This window comes from Perca fluviatilis, chromosome 8 (genome assembly GCF_010015445.1).
Source record: "Perca fluviatilis chromosome 8, GENO_Pfluv_1.0, whole genome shotgun sequence".
NCBI lineage: Eukaryota > Metazoa > Chordata > Actinopteri > Perciformes > Percidae > Perca > Perca fluviatilis.
Genome location: NC_053119.1, coordinates 34,511,677 through 34,535,622, shown reverse-complemented (window position 1 = coordinate 34,535,622; position 23,946 = coordinate 34,511,677). Strand labels below are relative to the sequence as shown.

General features: G+C 38.5%; 2 protein-coding genes across 4 annotated transcripts in view; both read right to left on the bottom strand.

The window, feature by feature from the left end:
• The window catches only part of cpne2 (copine II), a 66,789-nt gene extending 56,177 nt beyond the window's left edge, over window positions 1-10,612 (bottom strand). Inside the window, exons 1-2 of one of the 2 annotated variants that reach the window (XM_039808015.1) lie at window positions 10,342-10,612; window positions 2,906-3,106 (exon numbers count right to left, since the gene is read on the bottom strand). In XM_039808015.1, coding sequence (XP_039663949.1) covers window positions 2,906-3,082 — 177 coding nt within the window. In that variant the 5' untranslated portion in view covers window positions 3,083-3,106; window positions 10,342-10,612. The remainder of the gene's footprint in view (window positions 1-2,905; window positions 3,107-10,341) is intronic. The other variant, XM_039808016.1, reaches the window with a different exon arrangement.
• Window positions 10,613-12,298: 1,686 nt separating this feature from the next.
• nlrc5 (NLR family, CARD domain containing 5) overlaps window positions 12,299-23,946 on the bottom strand; it is a 71,530-nt gene continuing 59,882 nt past the window's right edge. For both annotated transcript variants that reach the window (XM_039808010.1, XM_039808011.1), the window contains 9 exons: window positions 23,833-23,931; window positions 23,642-23,725; window positions 20,764-20,847; window positions 19,797-19,880; window positions 19,613-19,696; window positions 19,435-19,512; window positions 16,058-16,141; window positions 14,905-14,988; window positions 12,299-14,645 (listed from right to left, as the gene is read on the bottom strand). In XM_039808010.1, the coding sequence (XP_039663944.1) occupies window positions 14,564-14,645; window positions 14,905-14,988; window positions 16,058-16,141; window positions 19,435-19,512; window positions 19,613-19,696; window positions 19,797-19,880; window positions 20,764-20,847; window positions 23,642-23,725; window positions 23,833-23,931 (763 nt within the window). In that variant the 3' untranslated portion in view covers window positions 12,299-14,563. The remainder of the gene's footprint in view (window positions 14,646-14,904; window positions 14,989-16,057; window positions 16,142-19,434; window positions 19,513-19,612; window positions 19,697-19,796; window positions 19,881-20,763; window positions 20,848-23,641; window positions 23,726-23,832; window positions 23,932-23,946) is intronic.

The following is a 23,946-nucleotide window of genomic DNA, read 5'->3' as shown; positions in this document are numbered from 1 at the left end:
TTTCATTCATGTCAACATCCCAGTTACGACAGGGACTCTGAAGCACCATAAAGCCACAGCAGCACCTCATGTCTGCCATAGTCGGTCATCAAAGGTTCTTAAACCCATATTTATTTGATAGAGGTATACTGTCAGGGGCGAATTCACAAAGAATGGACTGAGGCGGCTGATAGCACCATGAATTGAGCTTCACTTGCAACCACTATCTGCCCCATCTCAAGTTGCGGTTCAAAAAAATTATATTACGCTAATGATATTACAGGGCAACACGCCCATCAAGTTTTGCAGCTCAGTGCAATTTGCCCTTTTTCGAAGTCTGATTGCAATTATCCACGTGGCAAAGTATAAATGCTGCCTTTGTGCCAAGAACATTACTATATAAGGTAGCCACTATGGTAGCCGTACAGTTAAGCTTAAAGATTCACTGTGCCTTTCACATGTATGTTTAATGTTAAAACATGATGTATAAATAATATACATTTATTTTCATCCATTGGGCCAAGTTTAATATGCAACTCAATTGGTCAAGTAGGAGGTCCCTACTCAGTCTATTTTTCAGCTAAGGGGTCCCAGGCCTAAAAAACGTTGAAGACCACTGCTCTAGTTGTATCCAAAAAATGTAAGGATTGCAAAAATCATAATTCAGTGTTTTGCTAAACACTTATGCTATTGAATTATTGCACATACACCTTTTTCCTTTGCCTTTTTCTAGTCCTGTATTCCTTCTACACTGGAATGTCAAGTTTACTACCTACTATGTTACGAGTGATCACAATTCATATAATACATAAATTCAAATAGTAAGCTGGAGCTGAAAATATTCAAGCACTCTGTGTGGTATTCAAAAGTTTAAATAAAAATAAATACACAATGAACAAAATAAAATAAAATAAAATAAATGTTTAACCTGTTTAACCTGTGAAACCTAAAGACAAATTTTGTGCAGATTTATAAAAAAAACCCAATCTATATTAACATATCTGCATTTGAATGCAGAATCTGTAGGCAACAGGAAAATATTATGGTATCGGAAGCGTTCTGGTCTCTGTTTGTAATCTGAGGGGTATTGACCAATCACGTTTGAGCGGGCTTTGGTTGCATGCAGGTAAACAGTCTGTGTGGAGAGCAAAAGAGGTGGAATGCATTGGCCAAAATGCAATCTCAGAATCCATCAGCTATGGTTTGACGACCATTTAGCTTTTTATTACGTTTTTTTTTTTTTTTTATCTGCATTCACATGCAGATAATTATAGAGACGTTATCCCTCAACTCCAGCTCTATTCTCGCATCTCAAGTTGGTAATTGGACCTGGCGCACAAAAGAGGTAGTCTTGGCCTCGAAAATCCATTATCCTGGATATCTGCTGGCTACAGCGGAACCCCAGAAATATTGTCCGTTGGCCCCCAGAGGCTAAATCGTCATCAGGCCGATAGCCGATGACTTCCGACTGGTACAAACCGATTGGAAACAAACCATAGACTGTATCATTTTAAATCGTCAAATGTCTTATGACTTGTCGCCCGACATATACATCAACACAAATATATATGCAATAAGCTAATATCAACCCATGATGGATCCTACTTGTGGAACCTTATATCATTAACTTGGCATTCATAGTAGAGCCTTTAACCAAGACTATGCAGTGCCAGAACAACGTTTAAAAGAACGCTCACAAATGCTGCCACATCCTACTGGGCTCAGCACGCCAGGGCTCATGCCAGATGGTCAAGACATCATGAGTTTGGATCTGGCTCACAATATATACTGTCTGCAAAACAACATAGACAACAAAGAAAATCCTCTGTTCGTTCTTTGCTAGAAGAGCCAGCAGGGTGGCCTTGAAAGCACTTCTAACACTTTTTAAATTTTCCATCCTCCCTTCAGTCTTCTATTTATTTCTGCCTCCCTTTTATCCTCTTCTCTCCACCTCCATAGAGTTGAAATAAACAGCATAGAGAAGCACCAGAAATGGGTTTGACTCCTCATGATCCGAACGCTAATGTATTATCTCTCTGTTCAGCCTTTTCTCCTCAATCTGCCATTTTCATACCCCACTGATTTCTCTCCTGTTTCCTAAACAAATGCCTCTCCTTTACTCCTGTCCCTTTCTCTAGTAGAGGGATGGGCAACTGGCGGCCCCTGGGCTGCATGCGGCCCTTGTCCTCACTCAGTGCGGCCCGCAAATCAGTTTCCAAATAACAAATTGTTGGTTTCACAGGTGTTGGGAGCAAGCGGCCCATTACATTCCAATTGTAATTATATACTGCAGTGTCCACCATTAGAGGGCGCTCCCTTGAAAGGCAAGGGGTTTGTTGCCAAGCAACTGCGGCCTCGTCAGGTCTTGACCGGCAACGACACACGGCGCGAAAAGAGACATAAGCGGTCAAAAAAGAAAACTGGACCAAGAGAATTGTGTCTTCCAGGCAAGATGGGAAACAGATTATCTTTTTACAGAATTCAAAAGCAAACCAATGTGCTTAGTGTGCCTGGAAACAAAATCAGAAAATAGTTATTTTATTGAATGATAATTTTTGTCACTCCACTAAAATAATTGTATATCACTAAGGAATGTGGATTTTTTGTTTCTGTGTTAAGTTCATTAAATGAATAGAAGCACTACTAAATGCATTTGAATATGAAAAATAGAGATGCTGGATAAATAAACTTTGATTACCGGTATATATTTTGTTGTTTTCACTCATTAAGTATGTGTGTAATAATAAGGGTTACAGTATCCTACTGGTGGTGAACAGTCACAATCTGGCCCTCAGGTAGTGAGGATAAAGATTTTGTGGCCCTTTCTATAATCAATGCTGTCCATCCCTGCTCTAGTACATCTCCACCTCCACTTCTCTCTCCATCTGTCAGTTTTTCTCCTATCCCATCATCGATCCATCCTTACCTCCACCCAGTTCCCATCCACCTCATGGAAGAGAACACAGAAGGGGTCCGACTTGGAGGCTACATCTCGGTCCAGCAGGCTGGTTGCAGTGACGGACAGCTCCACCCGAGTGATGCAGTGTTGAGGTGCGACACTGCGTGTCTGGTCCTCAGCGGTCGAGCCTAGAGTGTATGCCATGGTCTGAGGTCACAATGAATTACCCTGGAGGAAAGAAAACAAGTAGAAATAAGTAGAATAAACTTCAGTTTCATACATGCCCACACACTGGCTGTTTCTTGGCACTTATTGGTGCTAAGAGCACAATGTGAACATTCTCATGTTTAACAGGTACAATGTTCATTATGTTCACCATCTGAGTGTTAGCAAACTAATATTTGCTAATTATTAGCACTAAGCACAAAGTACAGCAGAGGCTTGTGGAGGTTTTGCAGGTATGTGGTCATAAACCAAAATATTGGATTAGCTTCAACGATTATTTTCATTGTTGAAAGTTTTATCTATAAAACATCACAGTTAAAAATGGAAAATGCCCATCACAATGTCCTAGAGCACAAGATGATGTCATATAATGCCTTGTTTTGTGTGACCAACAGCCCCAAACACAAACATATTGACTTTACTATTATTTTAAGAATAAAAAGCTGCACATTCTGACATTTATGAACCTGGAACCATCAGATTTGGATTTTGTTGCTTGAAAAATGATTAATTGATTTATATTAATCAGTTAATAGTCTAATCGTTAAAGCTCTATATTGGACATGTGATATATTTGACCTGATGATGGCGCTAGTTCAAGTGACATGATAGCTGATAACCAGGGACACGTTCAATCTCAAAATGGCGTGCACCGTTTTGCTACGGTTTCCGGGTTGAATGACATGTTTCCTCGGAACAGGGTGAAATGGTGTGCAATCCTCCAATTCTCTCGTTTGGTGGGTGTGTCAGAGTTGTTAGCAACGTAAAATTGAGGTAATTAAAAGGCAGAGCACACAGCAGAGTGTGCACCCCCATTTCAGTTAAAAAGGCAACTAATATATACCATTTTCTGGATAATACTTTGTCACAGCCTCTGCTGTTGTTTCACTGGTTGAAGCTGGAGCTACTGCAACGGAGTATAACAGCACTTTATACCGTGAAAAACCACCAATAAAGGCTTCTAAAACGAACGCTACACAACCGGACATGTCCCAGAAGTAAAGTGACCCGAAATTGGGGAGAAATTCCCAGAACTGGCCACCAAGATTACAGCTATCTCGCATTAGCATGCAGCTACCTAATATTTATCCCTAGGCTAAAGTTAGATTGTAATGGAAAGAAGCAGCACTTTCTACAGTCAAAACTCGCAGATAAAGGCTTCTTTACCAAACACTACCCAATCTGACATGTTTCAGCAGTAATGCAACCCAAAATTGGGGAGAATTTAACAAACTGGCAACCAAGATGACATCTTTTACTGCCGTTAGCATGTAGCTACTATAGTTAGCAGTGGACACTAATAGAATATAGCAGCATTTTCTACAGTAAAAAAAACGCAGATTAAGGCTTTTAACCAAATACTTAAAAACCGGAAATGTTTCAGGAGTAATGTGGCCCAGAATTGGGAAGAATTGAACAACATTGGCAGCCAAGAGTACATCTTTAATCTTTTAATCTTAAAAAAACAAACCAAAAAGCAGGTTTAGTGAAAACTCTGAGTTTGTTAACCCTGAGATGAGGGAAACTCTGGGTTTTCTGTTTCAGAAAGAGAGGTAACTTAACCTCAGAGTCAGTTACTATGGTAACTGAGCCTGTGAACCTAACCTGGTCGGGAGCAGGTTTTCTTCAAGAAACTCAAGTTTTTTTCTCTCTGATTTCCTCATTCATTCATTCAGTCAGTCTGTATCAGGCGTATCATTTTAATGCAGTTTGTTATCTGCATGAATAAAAAACCTTATTGTTAGGCAGATTATAAAACGTTTTTTTCTCAAACATGTCATGTCCTTTTGTCGACGATCCCGTTGATGAAAAAGCTGTATTACTTCACAGAGAGTTTACGTCGGGAGATGATATTGAGTCCTGACTAAATTTATTTTCATTTCCACATTTTTTCACAGGCCATTAGATATGTAGATACCTTATCCGTCCTCATATCACTAACATCATCCACCATCGTGGACATGCTTTAACATCCCAGCAGATTCTTTGTGTCGCATTACGTTTTTTGCAAACAGCAGTTTTCTTTATTGGTGTGTATACGGATCATACTGTAATAGTAAAGCCACTGTATGCAGAGCTGTCAGAAGTGTGACTCGCTCTGAAACGCTTTTTAAACGTTTTTTGTAATGTTCCCTGGACACAAACCAGTGAGAGCCATTAAAAAGAAATAAATGATTAAAAATTATAGTTCTGTTAATGATCATGGTGCTGCAGCCTCAGAATGGGATTAGTATAGCTTACTTTTTCGCCCGCAGGATTGCACCCAAATGAAATTATAGGTGTAATACAATTCCAGTTTTCACCGTAATATTATAAGTTAACTGTGATTAAATATGAAATTAATACACTGTTAATGCGTACGCATTGACTCAAGCAGCAATTTTCTCCCACACCAATTCTCTCTTTTGCAGCAGCAGCCCCTGTCTTGCTTTTTTAACAAAATGCATGTTCAAACTCGCTGTTTGTGCACATGAGTATTTCCACCGACCCGTTTGTTGTGGTTGTTACCATGGTGAATCGTAGTATCAAGGCTCCATTCATACTGCCTTTTTAATGTGGTGGTGCACGCGCATGAACATACTCTGAGTTGATTGAACCGACTCGTATCAGCTGTTCTGGAACCGAAAACTCTGAGTTTCCCATCTCAGGGTAAATCAACTCAGAGATCAGGGTTAGACTCAGAGTTTGTTAAACCGCCTTCCTGGAACGGACCCCAGATGACCAATCAGCCTCTGCTGTTGTTTCACTGGTTGAAGCTGGAGTTACTGCAACGGAGTATATAACAGCACTTTTTTACCGTGAAAAACCACCAATAAAGGCTTCTAAAACAAATACTACATAACCGGACATGTCCCAGCAGTAAAGTGACCTGAAATTGGGGAGAAATTACCAGCATTGGCCACCAAGATTACAGCTATCTCGAGTTAGCATGCAGCTACCTAATATTTAGCACTAGGCTAACATTAGATTGTAATGGAAAGAAGCAGCACTTTCTACAGTCAAAAATCTGAGATAAAGGCTTATATACCAAACACTACCCAATCTGACATGTTTCAGCAGTAATGCAACCCGAAAATGGGGAGAATTTAACAAATTGGCAGCCAAGATGACATCTTTTACTGCCGTTAGCATGTAGCTACTATAGTTAGCAGTGGACACTAATAGAATATAGCAGCATTTTCTACAGTAAAAAAAAACGCAGATAAAGGCTTTTAACCAAATACTACATAACCGGAAGTGTTTCAGGAGTAATGTGACCCAGAATTGGGGAGAATTTAACAACATTGGCAGCCGAGATTACATCTTTTACTGCCGTTAGCATGTAGCTACATGTAACAATGTTAACACCGCAGTAGCTTAAAAAACCAAACACTCCACTCCTGCCTACCTGGAGCAGATGACCAATCATAGAAGGCCGGCTTAGAGTTAAGTAAAACTTAAACGAGAGTAGAAAATACTGTTGAAACCGGAGCGTTCAGAACAGTTGGAAATCAGGGGATTTCTCTAAAATACGTTACCTCATTATTTGAAGTTTAACAGGAAAATTTGACATTTTAACATTAAAAATATGACAGAAAATATGGAAAAGCATAATATGTCCACTTTAAATAAATGTTTTGCTAGTTTGTAGGGGCTGAACATGCCCCCCCCCCCTCTCTCTCTCTTGCTCATTTCCTGTTAACTCTGTACTGTCTATAATTAAGGCTTAAATATGCTAAAAAAAAAAAGTTACCAATGTGTTTGTATAGATACTTTCTCTGTTGATATTTAAACTCATAAAAGACAAACTGCACAAAAAAATAAAAATAAAAAAATAAATATATATATATATATATATATAAACTTTGGTAACCTGTGGTCAGAGAGGGATTAACTGTATGTTGGTGTGTTGAACAATGAATAAACAAAGACATTTCTATGACATAATTTACCACAATCTCTGGGAAATAAACTGTCCTGTAGGTTGTTGTTTACATACACGGTGACGGCTGCTCTCCAGGATAACATGTACAAACTTTAGTTACTCGTTAGGGGTCTTGTGTAACCCTTCACAGGAGGCACGTGTGTTATGTGTGTCTTACACTGACAGCTGACAAAATCATAAATGACTAGAAACACCACTGCAGAGAAAAAATGAGATGCTAGCAACATACAAATCCAAATCTGTTGAGTGTGCATTTCACTTCAGGAATCAGTGGTTTAGAGAAAGTGTTTGAAATATATTGAATTTAGGTAACATTTCAATGTTTATTTCTGTTAGGAGTATATTATTATGTAAACAAAGAAAGAAGGGAAAAAAGTACACAAGTACTGGGTAAAAAAAATCGGTTACATCACAATTACAATATTTCTCCTGGGGTTTTACAGCCTAAATACTTCAGTTTAATTAGACTAATGACACTAATACTGTTAGGCTAGAAATAACCACTGAGGAAGAATCAAACACAGGCGTTAACACACAAGCAGAATCTTAAGGCCTTGGCCATTAAGGTTGACTCTGGTGTAGGTCATGGCTGCCCTCAGGAAACCCCAATTATATCCAGTATTATGTAAACACACACACACACACACACACACACACACACACACACACACACACACACACACACACACACACACAGAGAAACACAGATCAAAGCCATCACAGAACCTCCAAAATGGAGAAGTCTCAGGCAAGGAGAAAGGCATGAAGAGAAAACGTATGTATGTATATTAACACTTTTTGAGTGTAATAAGAACTACGTCATGTTGTTCTCAGTAATAACTTGTGTCATATTTGAAATAATTTCCTAGAGGCTTTAAGGACAGATAAACAACACACCACCTTGTGTCCACAAAGGTGGTTTTGTTCTCAGAGCGGCAAGCTAAAAGGATGCTGTCAGTTGCTAAGATACTAATGTGTCATAAGCAGCGTGCTCCTCCCCGGTCTGCTCCTGTGATGTCATACTGGTAGTGGTGATGTCCTGAAAATACCAGTGTAACAGGTTCATTCATTTACTCAGTCATTCATAGGTGGTGAAAGGTTGTTTTGACTGGATACTTATTTTTTCATTGTTCATGGATGATGAATGGATGAAATAATTAAAGACTGCACTTCCTTTTTCCAAGCTCATGAATATTCAAAGACACAAAATGTCTGTTAGCACCCATTTACAGACACCACCCAATTCATGCATTTTTTTTTTTAAAGATTATTTTTTTGGGCATTTTAGGCCTTTAATTCGACAGGAAAGAAGATGAAGACGTGAAAGGGGAGAGAGAAGGAGAAGGGGAATGACATGCAGCAAAGGGCCACAGGTCGGAGTCCAACCCGAGGCCGCTGCGTCAACGAGTAAACCTCTATAAACAGGTGCCTGCTCTACCAACTGAGCTAACCCGGCCACCACCCAATTCATACATGATGCTGCAATGCATTAGGGCAGGTGTTACAGCAGGATATCCTGCCTCTAATTGTCAAGAATGATTTTCAGAGCTTCACGGGAGAAAAAGAATGTCTACTGTTAAGAGATAAGAGATCTTCAACAGGGAGTCCGGGACCCCTAGGGGGTCCTCAGAGTTAGTGCAGGGGGGGCCGGCAAATTACTGTTAATGTTTTGACATTCCACTTCCAGGATTGCTCCGTTGCCTTGGGCTTCCTTTGTGTTGGCATTTTAAACTGCGGTCGATTTATGAGGACTAGGGTTAACTTTGTCTCAGATCTCTGCGGGGCAGACAGCTATCTATACTGTCTGGTCAATCTGAGTTTCCTGTTGCATGACAAAAACAACTTTTGAACGTACACGCAGAGCTGCCGTTGCTCCGTACGGCGCTTAGCCTCGCCCAAGACGATTGTGATTGGTTTTGAAGAAATGCCAATGAACCAGAGCACGTTTTTCTCCCATCCCGGAATGCTGTTTGGACTCGCCAGAGACCCCTGCAGCGCTTCTGTGAAGGAAGGTCTGGCAAAGCGAGACTAATGTTTTTTTTTTTAAATTAAGATGTCATAACATGAATCCAACATAATATTAGCAAATATAAATCAGCCTATTCGTTAAAAAAATAACATTGATTATAGGCTTACTGGCCTATAGATAAGGTAGTCACTAAGGTTGCCATCCACAGATACAGCTAATTCTAAGGATTCATTGTGCCACATGCATGTTTAACATCAAAACATGATTTGTAAAATTATGCCAACACTTATTTTAATAGCTTAGTATTCTATGCACTAAAAAGGTATGTAGAAAGGATTTATGCCACCCTACACATTATTGTAGGCCCAGTTTAATATGCCACTTCATTTTATTCATAACATGATTTTCCTGTCTTCCAATGGTAATACTAAAGCTGCTGAACCAACTCCGCTTGGAATGATTTACTGCAGCTGCAAACAACCTGGACCTGCTATTAAGACCATATTACATCTCTTTTAGTGTGCCATTATACAAAGACCATTTGCACTTTGTGTGTAGGAGAGTGGAGCAGCACTATGTGTTTGAGTGCATTACAGGTACATGGGTAGCAGGATGATACACAAACCAGCCAAACTACAGGCAGCCAGAGGCCTGGCAGTCTTGTTAAGGTGTTTGGTTGTAGGCCTACTATAGTAGGGCTACAACCAACTGACCCAACTAACCCTGCTGAAGACGTTCACAGCCAATCACACTTCACATCCACACCTGAGTTCCCTCTTTGCAGGAGGACAGAGCATTTAGAGAGAGAGAGAGAGAGAGAGGGAGAGAGAGAGAGAGAGAGAGAGAGAGAGAGAGAAAGAGAGAGAGAGAGAGAGGAGGCTAAGTGTAACTGACTGACGAGCAAAACAGCATGGAAGCCGTTTCATAGGCTACTTAATAGCAGAGTGAGCTCTGCACATTAAGTCTAATTGCACGTCCTGGCTGCCATATTCGTGCCAAAGTGGCCAATAGAAATGAAGTTCAGACTGTAAACAGTAATCATTTAGAGATTTGTCAATTTAAATTGAACATGAAATTAAAAAAAAATACACGCGCGCGCACTTCTGTCTGTTACCTTTGATATTCACCAAGCATGAAAGGTGTGAAGTAAAATGTCACATCCTTCCAACATCTTAACCCTTCTAACCAGCAAACGGACTGTAGTACATTTTGGTTGCGGAGTCATTTTTTGAAAACTGAGCGCCCCTCAGCTTCTAACAGCAAACGCCACACACCACCTAATTGTTAAATATCTACAAATGAATATCAAAGAGGAACAAATATGAAAACTGATGTCACGCTCACCTCAGTAAATTACGTCCAACTTCTTTATCGCTTTTCAGTTTAGAATTTTCTTTTTTAATTACCGCGCTCAGTGAGGAGAAATGAAATCCCCCAAAGCTTTTTTTTCTACCAAAGACTGAACATTGATGTTGCTGTTGCCATTTTTATGCCGAGTATCCTGGAAGACGCAACAGTGTGTGAACATAAATCATCCTCGTAGCTACCTGGACTCTGTTCTCTTCTCTCTGGCACTGATGGACCGAGCTGCGTCAAGCTAACTGGACTACATTACGGCCGGAAGTGCTACGAGTTCCCCTTACAAAATAAAAGCGTCGCTGTCAAACGAATGCAAAGCGCTTCCGTCTTAATCGCGCGCGCGTGTGTGTGTGTGTTGTTGTTTTTTTAAGTAGCCTACTATCATATATTTTAGTATCACAGGTAGACTTGACACTCATATAGACATGCTTTGTGCGATTGTCGTACATTATGGTATTATTTAATGACCAGCATAATACTGGTTGTTTCTGTAATACGTAGTATTGTAAAATCTAGTATGGAAAGCATATTGTTCCACTGGCACCCTCTTGTGGTTAATACATGTATTACGACCCAAGTTTGTTCATAACTTCAACACATTGCGGTTGCATTATAAATGTACACAAGCAAATGCAAAAACAGGCCTACCTATTATGCAGCAGAATGGCCACTCTTACTGTTATATTATATTTTTTGATTATGATTACTGATAACTGTTTATGTTTGATGTTGGTGGAGCTGATCGAAGCTAATCGATATAGCCTAGTGTTGGGTTTTTTCACCCATAACAAAAGATTATAAACTGATTACATATATTTTATGTAAAAATATGAACTATAAGTCATTAGTAACTATAGCTGTCACATAAAAGTAGTGGGAGTAGCCTACAAGTAGCCTACCTCAAAATTGTACAGTAAGCCTACTTCAGTACATGACTTCATTCTACTGTATGTTACCCACAACAAACACTGATTATTCAAATGGACATAAGGAGAATGTGTGTAGTTTAATGTAACAATTGTCAAAAGACAGTGATAAGGACAGAACAGAACAGTATTAATAGAGCCTAGATTCAGTCATGAAACATCAGTATAACTGTGGGTAGTGCGTTATGTCTTGTCTATGTGCATCTGTGAATGAGGAGGGGAGCACAAACTGCACCACATGTGCAACTCCAGTATTAACCACAAGAGAGTGCCAGATCATCATGAAGGAATGGGAGTCCTGTGACTGTATATGGCCAAAATTCAACACTGACAGTCGCAGCTGCCATATCAGTTGCTCTTGTTGGCATTAGTCTGAATGAAATAAGAGCTTTGTGCAAGCTGTGTGGAAAAAAAATTGACTTATGTACTGTAGAAACTAGATTATCTTGACACATCATCTTAACTAAGAAAAACAAACATTAAAATATGTAACTATTAATAATCCACTCTTAATAATGTAAACATGATGTGTGTATGTGGAAATAGTTTTGCTCCAGATCTTACTGGAGCAACTTTTACCTCTCTAAACAATTTGGGCAAGAGTTTGAAAAAACAGTTTTTGACCTTTGCTCCGCTTAATTTCCAACACTGGCTGTAGCAGTGGTTGATCTCTGTAGAGCTGTAGCACATTCTGATGAACTGGAATTTTACTTCGGATACTACGGATCACATTAGGTGGATGAGAAATTCAGCCTCCTGTCCCTCAGACTGAGCCTCTGGGCCTCACTGGGGGAGACTTTGTTCCTCCACAGCCTGAAAAGCACAGTGGTGGAACATTTTACATTTTTTAATGTTTATATGTATTACATATTGTCTCTGAGATTTAACAGAAATAAAGTTCCATGTTATAGAAATGTCTTTGTTTATTAAGTTAAAGTTTAAAAAGTTTAGTGGCAAGTTGTTGAAAGAAAGAAATAAAGAAACTAATCGTGTAAAGTGTAAATAAAGGACAAAACTCAAGGCTTTTTTCTTTTTTAATCTCAAGTACATTTTAGAGCAAGTCATAGAATAAATTAATGGCAAGGAGTCTAACCTTTAGAAGGGAAAAAACCCTTCTAACAGATGAGCTACAGTACCACAGGGCATCCCTGTGTGTGCTCATTAAAATCCAGTGTCTTTGTAGACAACCTTTAAATAAAGTTTGAATAAAAAATTTAAAAAACATCATAATGAAACTGAATAAAAAGGAAAAGCTTAATACACTAACAACACGTAGAAGAATGGGTGAGGAAATATGGTGATTTAGTCTCAGAATAGCTCATTAAGAGCATCATTGTAGCATTATCAGCACAAGAAACTAGAATCTGTTATTCTCAAAATTTAAGGTTCTTCACACTTCTTGTTCAATATAAATAGTATCATCTATAATTCACTCACTCACAAAATTTGAAATTCAGTTTTAGCTAACTAAATAGCTTTCCATGAAAACAGCAGAAATCAATATGCAAATTGGATAGAGACCACAACCTATAATGACCATAAGAGCAGATAACAGAGAGGGGTGGTTCCTCATTTCAACTCTTCCTTTACTGTCAGTTTATGATTTATTGTGTTTTCACTAATGTGGCCTCTAATTATTGTAAACACATTACGGTGCAAAGTGACTCAGTGTATCAGCGTTGAATATAGGAAGTATTTTCTCACATTAAACTTACTGGAAACCAAAGAATGTTTTACCTCTTGGCCTCTAGGTTCACGGCGGTGTGGGATAGAGCAGTGATAGTACGGTATGCGCAGAGCCGGTAGTAACGAGACCGAAAAAGTTGGAGCTGATCCAAAAAAAAAATGTTGTTCGGACAGACCTGCCCCCACTGCTAAAAAAAATCCTAAAGGAAAAACTGCATACAAATAAACTTTAAGCCATTTTTTTGTTTGGTTAGAAGCAAAGCAATGTGCTGCTGGGAAACACTATTAACAAGTGCTATATCAATTAAACAAATGAAAAAGTGAATTTTCTGGAGCACTAGTTCACTTATTTCTATCAATGTAAGCCCTGTATAACATTCTTATAATATCCCTATTGGGACCTTTAGGTTTACTGACTCACAATTTTATTTTATTGATTACATTATTTTCTGTAAGATCATTTTTGATGCTTATTTCATTAATTTTTTTAATATTCCCAAAGTAATTTTTCTCTGTTGTGCGTATTGCATTTTTACTCTACGTCCTGTGCTTATCCCACTTCATCTTTTGAGTCATCCTCGGTGAGTTTCTGACATTTTGTGTCCCCCGCCCCACTGTCAGCTGTTTACGCCAGTTTACCATTGTAAAACTAGAGGCCAATAAGTGCATAGTCATATATTTCTTTAAAAAAAAAATAATACCTTAAAGTGACTATATGTAACTTTTTTATGTTTCTAAAGCTCTGTCATTTTTCATACAATGGTCTTAAATGACAGCAAACGAGACTAACAGAGAAAAGAACCCCATTTTATATGTTTTTAGTAAGACAGCGCTACACTCACACATTCTATCAACAGATTTAGACAATTACAGGATTGTAAATGATTCCAAACCCACCCCAAATTGCCCCTTAGGTATGTAATATGTCTATTTCATTCATAAAATAACTTAACAATACTCAATGTGGTTGTACGTCAGTAGCTGACATATAATTACGTTCCCCTTCCATTTAGCGCGGAGGTTTCCCCTTTTACTATTTTCTTTTCCCTTGTCCCCCTGTATCTGTGTAAAGCATCCGTGGGTGTCATGAAATGAATCTAAGTCATTACTACGTTGGTTGCTACACCAATCTCTTAATGCTTTGGCTCGTGACACAGTGACAGTGATACTGTCTGAGCAAAACATTCATCGCAACTATATGACCTCCCCGTAACGCTAACTCGGTAATCTACAGTGGGCACCGTAAAGAAAAGACCTTTACGACCGCAGGTGTGGTAAAAACACTACAGTTTTTGTCCAAAGCAGCCGCTAGAATCAACACAAACTGAAAGTTACATATAGCCACTTTAAAGAAATTCAACAGTACAGCTGTACTAAATCACATTGTTCCCTAGAGAGGCTCTTGTTGTTACATGGAGATCCTACTGGAGCAACTTTTACCTCTCTAAACAATTTGGGCAAGAGTTTGAAAAAAAAGCTGTTTTTGCCCTTTGCTCCGCTTAATTTCCAACACTGGCTGTAGCAGTGGTTGATCTCTGTAGAGCTGTAGCACATTCTGATGAACTGGAATGTTACTTCGGATACTATGGATCACATTAGGTGGATGAGAAATTCAGCCTCCTGTCCCTCAGACTGAGCCTCTGGGCCTCACTGGGGGAGACTTTGTTCCTCCACAGCCTGAAAAGCACAGTGGTGGAACATTTTACATTTTTTAATGTTTACATATATTAAAAAAAGCAGCAACAAATACTGCTGATTTGAAATATACAGTATAGCAGGCATTATCAAGTCATTATAAATTGTAGTGGGAAAAAAATATCAAAAGTCACACAGTGTGAGTATTCAATGTGCTGTCAGCAGATAGCGAAGGTGATAAACAAAATCTACGGGTGCCTGTATAAGCCAAACCTTGGCAGCACCATGGCAGCAAGTTTACCTGATGAGCTGCAGAGCAGGACACGACTGTAAGGCTCTAACCAGGGCCTCCGCTCCAAAAACACTCACAGTGTTTGACTCCAGACTGGGAGAAATAAACAGATACATACACACCGTTTTATACCCTCCAAGTGTGAGTTTGTGGTGGACAAGTAAGTCAACTAATGGAGGAATTAAAAGGTAACTACCGTTTCTTTTCAACCTGGACCCTAGTTTCCTATGTTTTTGTGTGTAAGTGACTGATGGGAACAACAATCTTTGAAATTGGTCCAGTATTAAGTGTGAACGCTGTAACCGGCAGCCACTGACAGGGCTGCAATGTAACCCTATGGGGCAAATGTTCAGCGTCAATTTGGTCCACTAAAAGTGCTGTTTTTGCCACTAAAAGGCTCAGATTATTATTCTAAGTGTTTGACAACATTATGGAAAGGATCCCTACAGAGAGAGGCCTTTTCAAAAAACCCACCAGTCTCTATTTAAAAAAAAAAATATATTTTTAGTGTGTATAGAGCCAACATATTTTCACATGTAAATCGGTAAACTATGCGTTTATTTCAACTAGAGTTGTGATGGTTGGAAAAGTGGAAAGACGACCCAAAACGTCTTTTCATAGTTTTATTTTGTTTCTGTCGACCTTGAATGAAGTGTATTTCACGATGCTAAAATTACTGTTTATTTACATGGAATCTGGTGGCTCTTTCCATAATGTTGTCAGACACTTAGAATATTAATCCGAGCCTGTCAGCGGCCAAACAAGCACTTTTGTGAAGGTAAATACAAGCTGGACAATTAACTTAAATTGTAGCTTGTTTCGCCGCTGCCGACTGCCGCGATCTTGCTTACAGTAATACTCGAGCAATGTCAAAGATTGTTGTTCCCATCAGTCACTTAGACACAAAAACATAGGAAAATAGGGTCCAGCTTTAAATTTAAATCTAAACCCACAGAAGCACATTTTATTGATTTCAGTAAAGACAACAAAAAAGTAAACAAAAGGGGAACATTTATAAAGATGGTAAAGCTATAGGAAAACTAAATCTAGAAAACACCTAAAATAAAGAATTTAAAGGGAACTTAAAGAATTCAATAAAAAAAGAGAAAACTTACACTGTGTGTGTGTGTGTGTGTATGTGTGCGTATTTTCACAAACTCACTCTATTCTGTTCAGCTTCTGACAGAGAGGCATAACTCTGGCCAGCTCCACTGCCACGTAATCACCACAATTATTCCATCCCAGACTAGAAACAGAGAAAAATGCAGCTGTTTGGAATTTGGAAAAACAATCAATCCTCATTTGTCACAATCAATCATTTGAAATCAGAATCGATCATGTGTGTGTCCCATATACAGTGCCAAGCAAAAGAAAATGAACCCTTTGGAATTTCCAACATTTATGCATAATTCATCCATAAAATATGGTCTGATCTGCATCAAAGTTACTTATATTATAATAGACAAATACAATCGAGACATACACTAGAGTTCACTTTCTTTTTTCCAACCTGATGTTGAATGTTCAAGCAAATAATTTAATTAATACACCAATGCATGCAATTCTTTGTAATGTTACCATTTCAGGCAGATGTAGCTTGTCTATTACTATTATTATTTTCTTTTCTTTTTTACTTTGAATACCACATTTTATCACAAATTTAGCAAAAATGCAGGGAACTCCAAAGGGGTTGGCACTGTACTGTATATGGAATGTAGATGGCTTAAAGTGAGTAAGCTGAGTGAAATCTATCACACATTGTGATTATTGGCAGTAATGAAAGCTAGCTACCACTCTGCATCTAGTCTCGCATTGCCAGACCTTCCTTCACAGCGCTGCGGAGGAGGGTCTGGCTAGTCCACACCGCCTTCTGGTTCTGGTTTATTGGCATTTCTTTAAACCAATCACGATCGTCTTGGGTGGCGCTAAGCCCCAGACACAACAACGGTACCTCTGCAAAATAGCCTTGTTTTGGTTGAACATGTGTACGTTCAATAGTTGTTTTAAAAACTCAGATTGGACGGATAGTCTGTCTGGATTTACCCCGCAGAGATCTGAGGAGCAGTCATAAATCCACCTGAGTTTGGAATGGCAACACAAAGAAAGCGAAAGGTGTGGGACATCCGGCCTAAAAAGAGGGACATCTGGCAGAATTACCCCCGCCACCTGTAGAATCCCGGAAGTGGAACGTCGTCGATACTCTACATCCAAAAACTTAGCAGGAAGATACTTCAACAGAGCACACAGATCATCTACCTGATCTTAAAGTCCTACTCCAGACACTTTTAAACATATGCATTACAAAAGTCTGTTAATACTTAATTAACAGACTAATTAATATCCCTCATAAAACATAGAACATAACTGTAAAAAGTGGCTTAAAGCACATCTACTCTCTCTCCCTCATTGAATTTCAAATTTCAAGGAAGTGCACAAATATCTCAACCTTCAGGAGAGGAATGTGAAAACACCTCTCAAGTGACAAACTGCCCAGATACTAGGGGTGGTGGGGGGGGGGAAAAATAGATACAGCATACTATCCCGATATTTTCCATGGCATTACTGTATCACAACCCAGTCTCACGGCAGTTCGTGAAATGGTCATGGTATTTAATCCATTGATTTGTGTTCACAGGGACGTTTTTGTCGTTTTTTTCGTGGTGGCCAGAAAATCTAAACTAATGTATTTAAATGAAAAACATATGTCGTGGTCACAGCACGACTACGGTAGCGAGTAGTATGAAATGCTGAAAATCCGCTTAAGGAGGTTGGTGGCTCTGGTGATTCCAAACCCTAACCATTTACCTCGGAACTTGGACGCCGAAGCTGGGAATGACGTCGCACCCAAGTTGAATGCGTTCCATTTACTAGTCGGATTTTCATTGTTTTAATTAGCTCTAGACAGGTTAGCCATTGTTAGCAATGCCAGTTGAAAACAACGCATTACGCTGTTTTTTTGTGTGCATACAAACGACTGATTTAGTGAGACACAAATAAGACAGGAGTGCTAATAACTGTGTGTTACTACAGCTTTCACAACTGTTGACGCACGCAGCAGCCATGTTGGATTTTTAGCTCGGGTTACTCTGTGGTTGTCCGAGTTCCGAGCTCGGAAAACCGAGGTGAGGGGGCATGCTTCTGACTTTAGCTGTGTTTCGAACCCTTTCACTCTTCCCTATATAGTATTTATTACACAGTGAACTATATATGGAACGTCCAGATGAGACTTCGTACACTGAAAACACATCGTTGTGTGACTTACGTCAGGAGATGTTGTTTGTGTGACGGAGGCGGGCGTGCCATCATGTTAACAAACTTCTAAACTTCTAATATGTCCCTGAACCAGGAGGATAGTAAAATGTTGTATATTTGTTGCATGTTACATTTCCACTGTTTAAAAACCAAAGTCCGCTCCATTTTTCCTTTTCAGTTTTCGCGGTGACATCTGCTTGTTCTTCTCCTCCGGGAAAACGAGCCTGCGTTGCATTGTGGTATACGGGAGTAAAATGTAGGGTACATCGTATGTACGCTCAAATTAGCAGTGCATTGTGGGTATCTATTAGTGGACTATATAGTGAATTAAATTAACCGCAGAGAATTCCAACACCACTAAAAATGGCGAACACACTATATAGTGCACTATTTCCGTAATGGGGAAGCTTCGAACACAAAAATCCGACTTCTGAGTACAAATGGAACACACCATAACTTCAACACACAGGATCTCATGTTATTACTCTAGTACACCGCACAAATCACCTTTGTGTTGTTTTGTAAACACATAAAGAATACGTAAGTGGTGCCTGTAATATATGTCGTCATCATTATTTGCTGCCAATGTATTATATTATGATCATTTATAATCTAGATTTAGATATAGAGTTTTCTGTTATTTATTTAAATTAAATTTTTTTGGGCATTTTAGCTTTTAATAGACAGGACAGCTGTAGACAGGAAAGGGGAGAGAGGGGAAGACATGCAGCAAATGGCTGCAGGTCGGACTTGAACCCTGAGTATGCTCTTGTGAGAATTGTTGGGTCTCTGTAAATTACAGTGTCGTCTAGACTAGAGATGTTCCGATAACAATACCAGTATCGGAAAAGCCACCAATACTGCCTAAAATACTGGTATCGGTATCGGAAAGTACTGGAGTTTATGCACCGATCAGATAACACCTAATTTAGCCAAGAAGAAAATCTATTTTAAAGTAGTGAATTTATCTTCTTTTTCCGTTATGATTCACGGTCAAACTGGATAATAAAAGTTCTATGGCGTTCATTGTTTGATTTTGTTCATGTTTCACAAAAAAGTTTAACCTCAGCCCCAGGCCGAACAACAAAAACAGAAATCATATCACATCCATACAGGGATAGTAGTATACAGCTGTCAATACATAATAAAATACGCAAGTTCTGGTATCGGAATCGGTATCGGGAAGCAAAAAATGGTATTGGTCCATCTCTAGTCTGGACCTACTCTGACGGTAAAGGGTCCTGAGATCATGTCTGTTATCATTTGACACATTGAATTGAATCTTACCCCACATCCTGTATGAGGGGACAGTGGGTCAGACTGGCAGCTACAGCACACAGCTCTGAAGTCCCAATTGAGGTCAGACTGCCAGACCGTACAAGAAAAAGAAACATATAATTTAATGGAAAGCCAGTCATCAATCAGGATTGTGACTCTCAAAACAGCAGAAGCTTAAGAGTCTTACTGAATCTTGGTGAGGTTCTTCATGCACGTTATTGCTTTGGACAGACTCACTGACCCTTCATATCCAATCCTGTTCTCTGAAATACTGGAAAAGATGCACATGTGCATAAAGAACACAAACCTCAGGACAAGCCTGACAAGTGTGATAAATGTCAATAACAAGTATGAATGTGTGTGTGACTTACTCCAACACAGTGATGCGCGTCAGTGACGGTAGAACCAGGGCCATCCTGGCAGCAGTGAGATCCCCGAGACTGTTACTAGACAGACTGGGAGAAAGCATTAGGTTGATGTTTTATTTCTGTGCTGATATAAATATGCAAATGAAAATATATTTAATTTATATTCTTCTCTTCAACCAAAATACACACGATACAAATGATACAATAATATAGGGGGTGGGGGGAAAAAAACGATACAGCATAGTATCGCGATATTGTCCGTGGCAACACAGTTGCTACTTTGTACTATTACTATGTATGTGGTGGTCAGTTTGTCTGCTTGACAATCCCATTTTGCGGCAATAAAATCCAAGTGAAACAGAGACATGTATCTTTTTAGATAAAGCAGATGTTGACAAAGTTTCCTTGTGGGGACATCATTTGAAATTGGGAAAAGTCTGAAGATGGAAAAAAGGGTATTAAGTTGCAATGTATCGCAGAATATTGCAATATGTTTAAAATCGCAATAATATCGTGTCGTGACATAAGTATGGTGATGATATCGTATCGTGAGACCTCTGGTGATTCCCACCCCTACAATAATACAGCTGAAAAGTTCAGCAAAGAACACAATTGAAATTGAAGACTAGAAATGACTACATTAAAAGTGTTAATGGAACCAAATGTTATATAGCTTAAAACAGGGCTCAGCTGAAATAGGTGCTTCTCATTTCCAGGGTAGCAAACTTCCAAGTGGTTGATTTTCAACAATGTCTTCAACAATGCAGACAAACGTTTCAACACTACTGTGTCTTTATCACAGTCCCCTTTGTTTCTTTTTAATGTTATATAGCGTCTTTAGCCATGCGAGCAAGCAGTGCAAATGTAAAATAAGAATATTTCACCTCTTACAGGGTATTTCATTTGGTTTTCCAAAACAGCTTTCACAGGAATGATTCAAACATTAAAAAAAATGTCATTGTGTCCTTACCGGAGCTCTTCCAGGTGACTACAGCTCTTCAAAGCCTCAAGTAGCTTGTCTCCTGATTGGTCGCTGATAAGGTTCTTCGATAGACTGGAAGACAGGCAGACACACACCCACATAACATAAAATGTAAAAAGATAAAATATGTTTTCAATAAATAGGTAAGAGGCAGAATGCCTCTAACCTATGTGTTTTTTTGTTATACTACCGCTAGGTGGCACTAAAATCAGAAGCAATGAAGCAGCCATAACACACTATAAAAAGATACACACAATTTGAGTCTGACTTGATTCATTGGCATGGCTCACTTTTCCACTCTCGTAATAACTTTGCATATTTTATCGCTTTGTGTACCTCAATTAGGCATGGGCCGGTATGAGATTCTGACGTTATGATAACCTTCAGCGAAAAATATCACGGTTTCACGGTATTGCGGTATTGCAATTACAACTTTATTTTGAAATGCCTGGGTTAAAATAAAAAAAAATTCTCTCTCCATTGAACCCAATATATTTGATTTTTAAAGCACACTGGCAGGAAGAGGGATTTCTAAACTGCACTTTCTTTTCTTGACGACTCATAAAAAACAGCTCGTACCGCAGGAACGGTATGACGGAACATTTTAGTGGTTTTGAAACCGTGACTTTTTCAAACCGCGGTATACCTTGAAACCGGTAACCGGTCCATGCATAACCTCAATGTGCTTTTTAATGTATTTTATTTTTTTGCCTTCTTTGTGAAGCAAGGGGCTGAAGGGCAAAATGAGCTATGAGTAAAATGTATTATTATTACACGTACAACAACAACAATACCACGTGCCATGAATAAATAAAAACAGCAACACTTAATGAAGGCCACACTGCTGCTGTCAGTCCCACACATTAAAAGGAAGAACCTACTGCCAATGTAAGCAGCTGGTCCCCATTAAGAAGGTGGTGACAGTTAATAAAATGGCCGGTATTTATTGAGTGATCATTTTACACAGGCATGATTATTTAGTGAAGCCTATGATTCCTGAGTGAAACCAAAAATAGCAAAGCAGCAGGATTGATTTATATTGAAAATACAGACAAACTAATGTTGTTTTTTTTCATTCAAGGGTCAATTTTGAGGTTTTGGGCTATTTTGCTTCTATTTAATAAGTTAACATAACTTTTAGTCAAGTCGAAAGAAAACAACTGAAATACAAATTTAGGTTGTTTAATCTACTCCAGTATATTTTGTCTATTTTCACCTATAGATTTCCCCAAAATTCACCAACAGTTAGTATTACATAATGCCTAATTTGCATATTTAAACATAACATTTCTGACAACATGTAATACAAATTAAGAGGCTGTTTTCTTAAAATAAGTGTGTTCTCATACTCTGAGGCAAAAATCTCCACTTCAGCAGCACTTAAATACACCAAACTTTCCAGATGAATTCATCAATATTTTGAAGGTTTTTAAAGAGGGGTTTCTTCATGCATCATTCATATTCTGATTTGTAAAATATTTTACTCCTAAAAACATAGAGGAAATATATAGACTTAATTCACTACAGGTGAATAGGGTAAACATTCTAATTAACATAAATCACCATGAAACTTCCCTTAGTCGAATCATTTTTTGTATTACAGGTTTTCTTACATTTTATTTTAAAAATATGCAAATGATGCATTATCTTATCAAATATGCGCTTGTTTGCATACATTTTCAGAACAGAACATTGGATAACAGCCAGGTTAAGAAATCTTGTTCCATTTTGTTGACATGTAGAGTCAACGGTTTTTACAGAGGGAATTTCAGATATCTCTTTTTTTTTTAAATCACGTCTTGTCTCTAGTATACTGGCTGCTTGAACATTTCAAAGCAAAGTGTAAAAAAGATTGCTCACGCGACCCAAGAAACCTTCTACAACACACAAAGGCTCTGCAGTCATCAAGAACCATACAACAATTACCTGCAGGATTATAATAACATGAATGATGAATATGTGTAAAATATAAAGTAAAGAGCGCACACAACCTGGTGATAACACCTTGACAATGTGGGGGTTTTAGGGGAGTTAACCGACTACAGATCTCACATCAAAAGATAATTAATAAAACAATACACAATATATATATATATATATATATATATATATATATATATATATATATATATACTCATTCAATGCGTTTATTTTCATGACTATTTACATTGTAGATTCTCACTGAAGGCATCAAAACTGTGAATGAACACATATGGAATTATGTACTTAACAAAAAAGTATGAAATAATTGAAAACATGTCTTATATTTTAGATTCTTCAAAGTAGCCACCCTTTGCTTTTTTATTAATAAGGGAAAAAATTCCACTAATTAACCCTGAAAAGCACATGTGAAGTGAAAACCATTTCAGGTGACTACCTCATGAAGCTCATTGAGAGAACACCAAGGGTTTTCAGAGTTATCCAAAAAGCAAAGGGTGGCTACTTTGAGGAATCTAAAATATAAGACATGTTTTCAGTTATTTCACACTTTTTGTTAAGTACATAATTCCATATGTGTTCATTCATAGTTTTGATGCCCTTCAGTGAGAATCTACAATGTTAATAGTCATGAAAATAAAGAAACACATTGAATGAGAAGGTGTGTCCAAACTTTTGGCCTGTACTGTATATGTATGTGTATATATATATATATATATATATATATATATATATATACAATTTGAATAAATAAAATCAGAACATACACAACGATATACGAGACAGACAAGAAGAGTATCCAAACGTTTTTGAAACGTGACACATTGAAAATAATCTGTTATCAAAGACCAGACAGTACTGTAAGTGCCTAATAGTGTTTATCTACCCTTTCTTTTTTATTTTTTACCAATAGGAACTTCCTGCCTACCTGATCTTCCTGAGTTCCGTCCACATAGGAAGGAGTCTGGTCAGCTGCTCTATTCCTCTATCACCCATCCTCCAGCTCTCCAGCCTGTCACGACAAGAGAAAGAACCCATCCAAGATCACTGATGGCCACATTTTTTTCATCGCAGACTAAAATGAGGTCAACCACATTTGTTTATGTGTTGCATGCTTACTCGATCTCCTCCATTCGTGTGAGTCCCTCCATAGCATTTAGGAGATCTAGCACACCGTTTGCTTCTGACGGGCCCATCACTGTAAAAATCTTATTTAGCCTGGCACACACACAA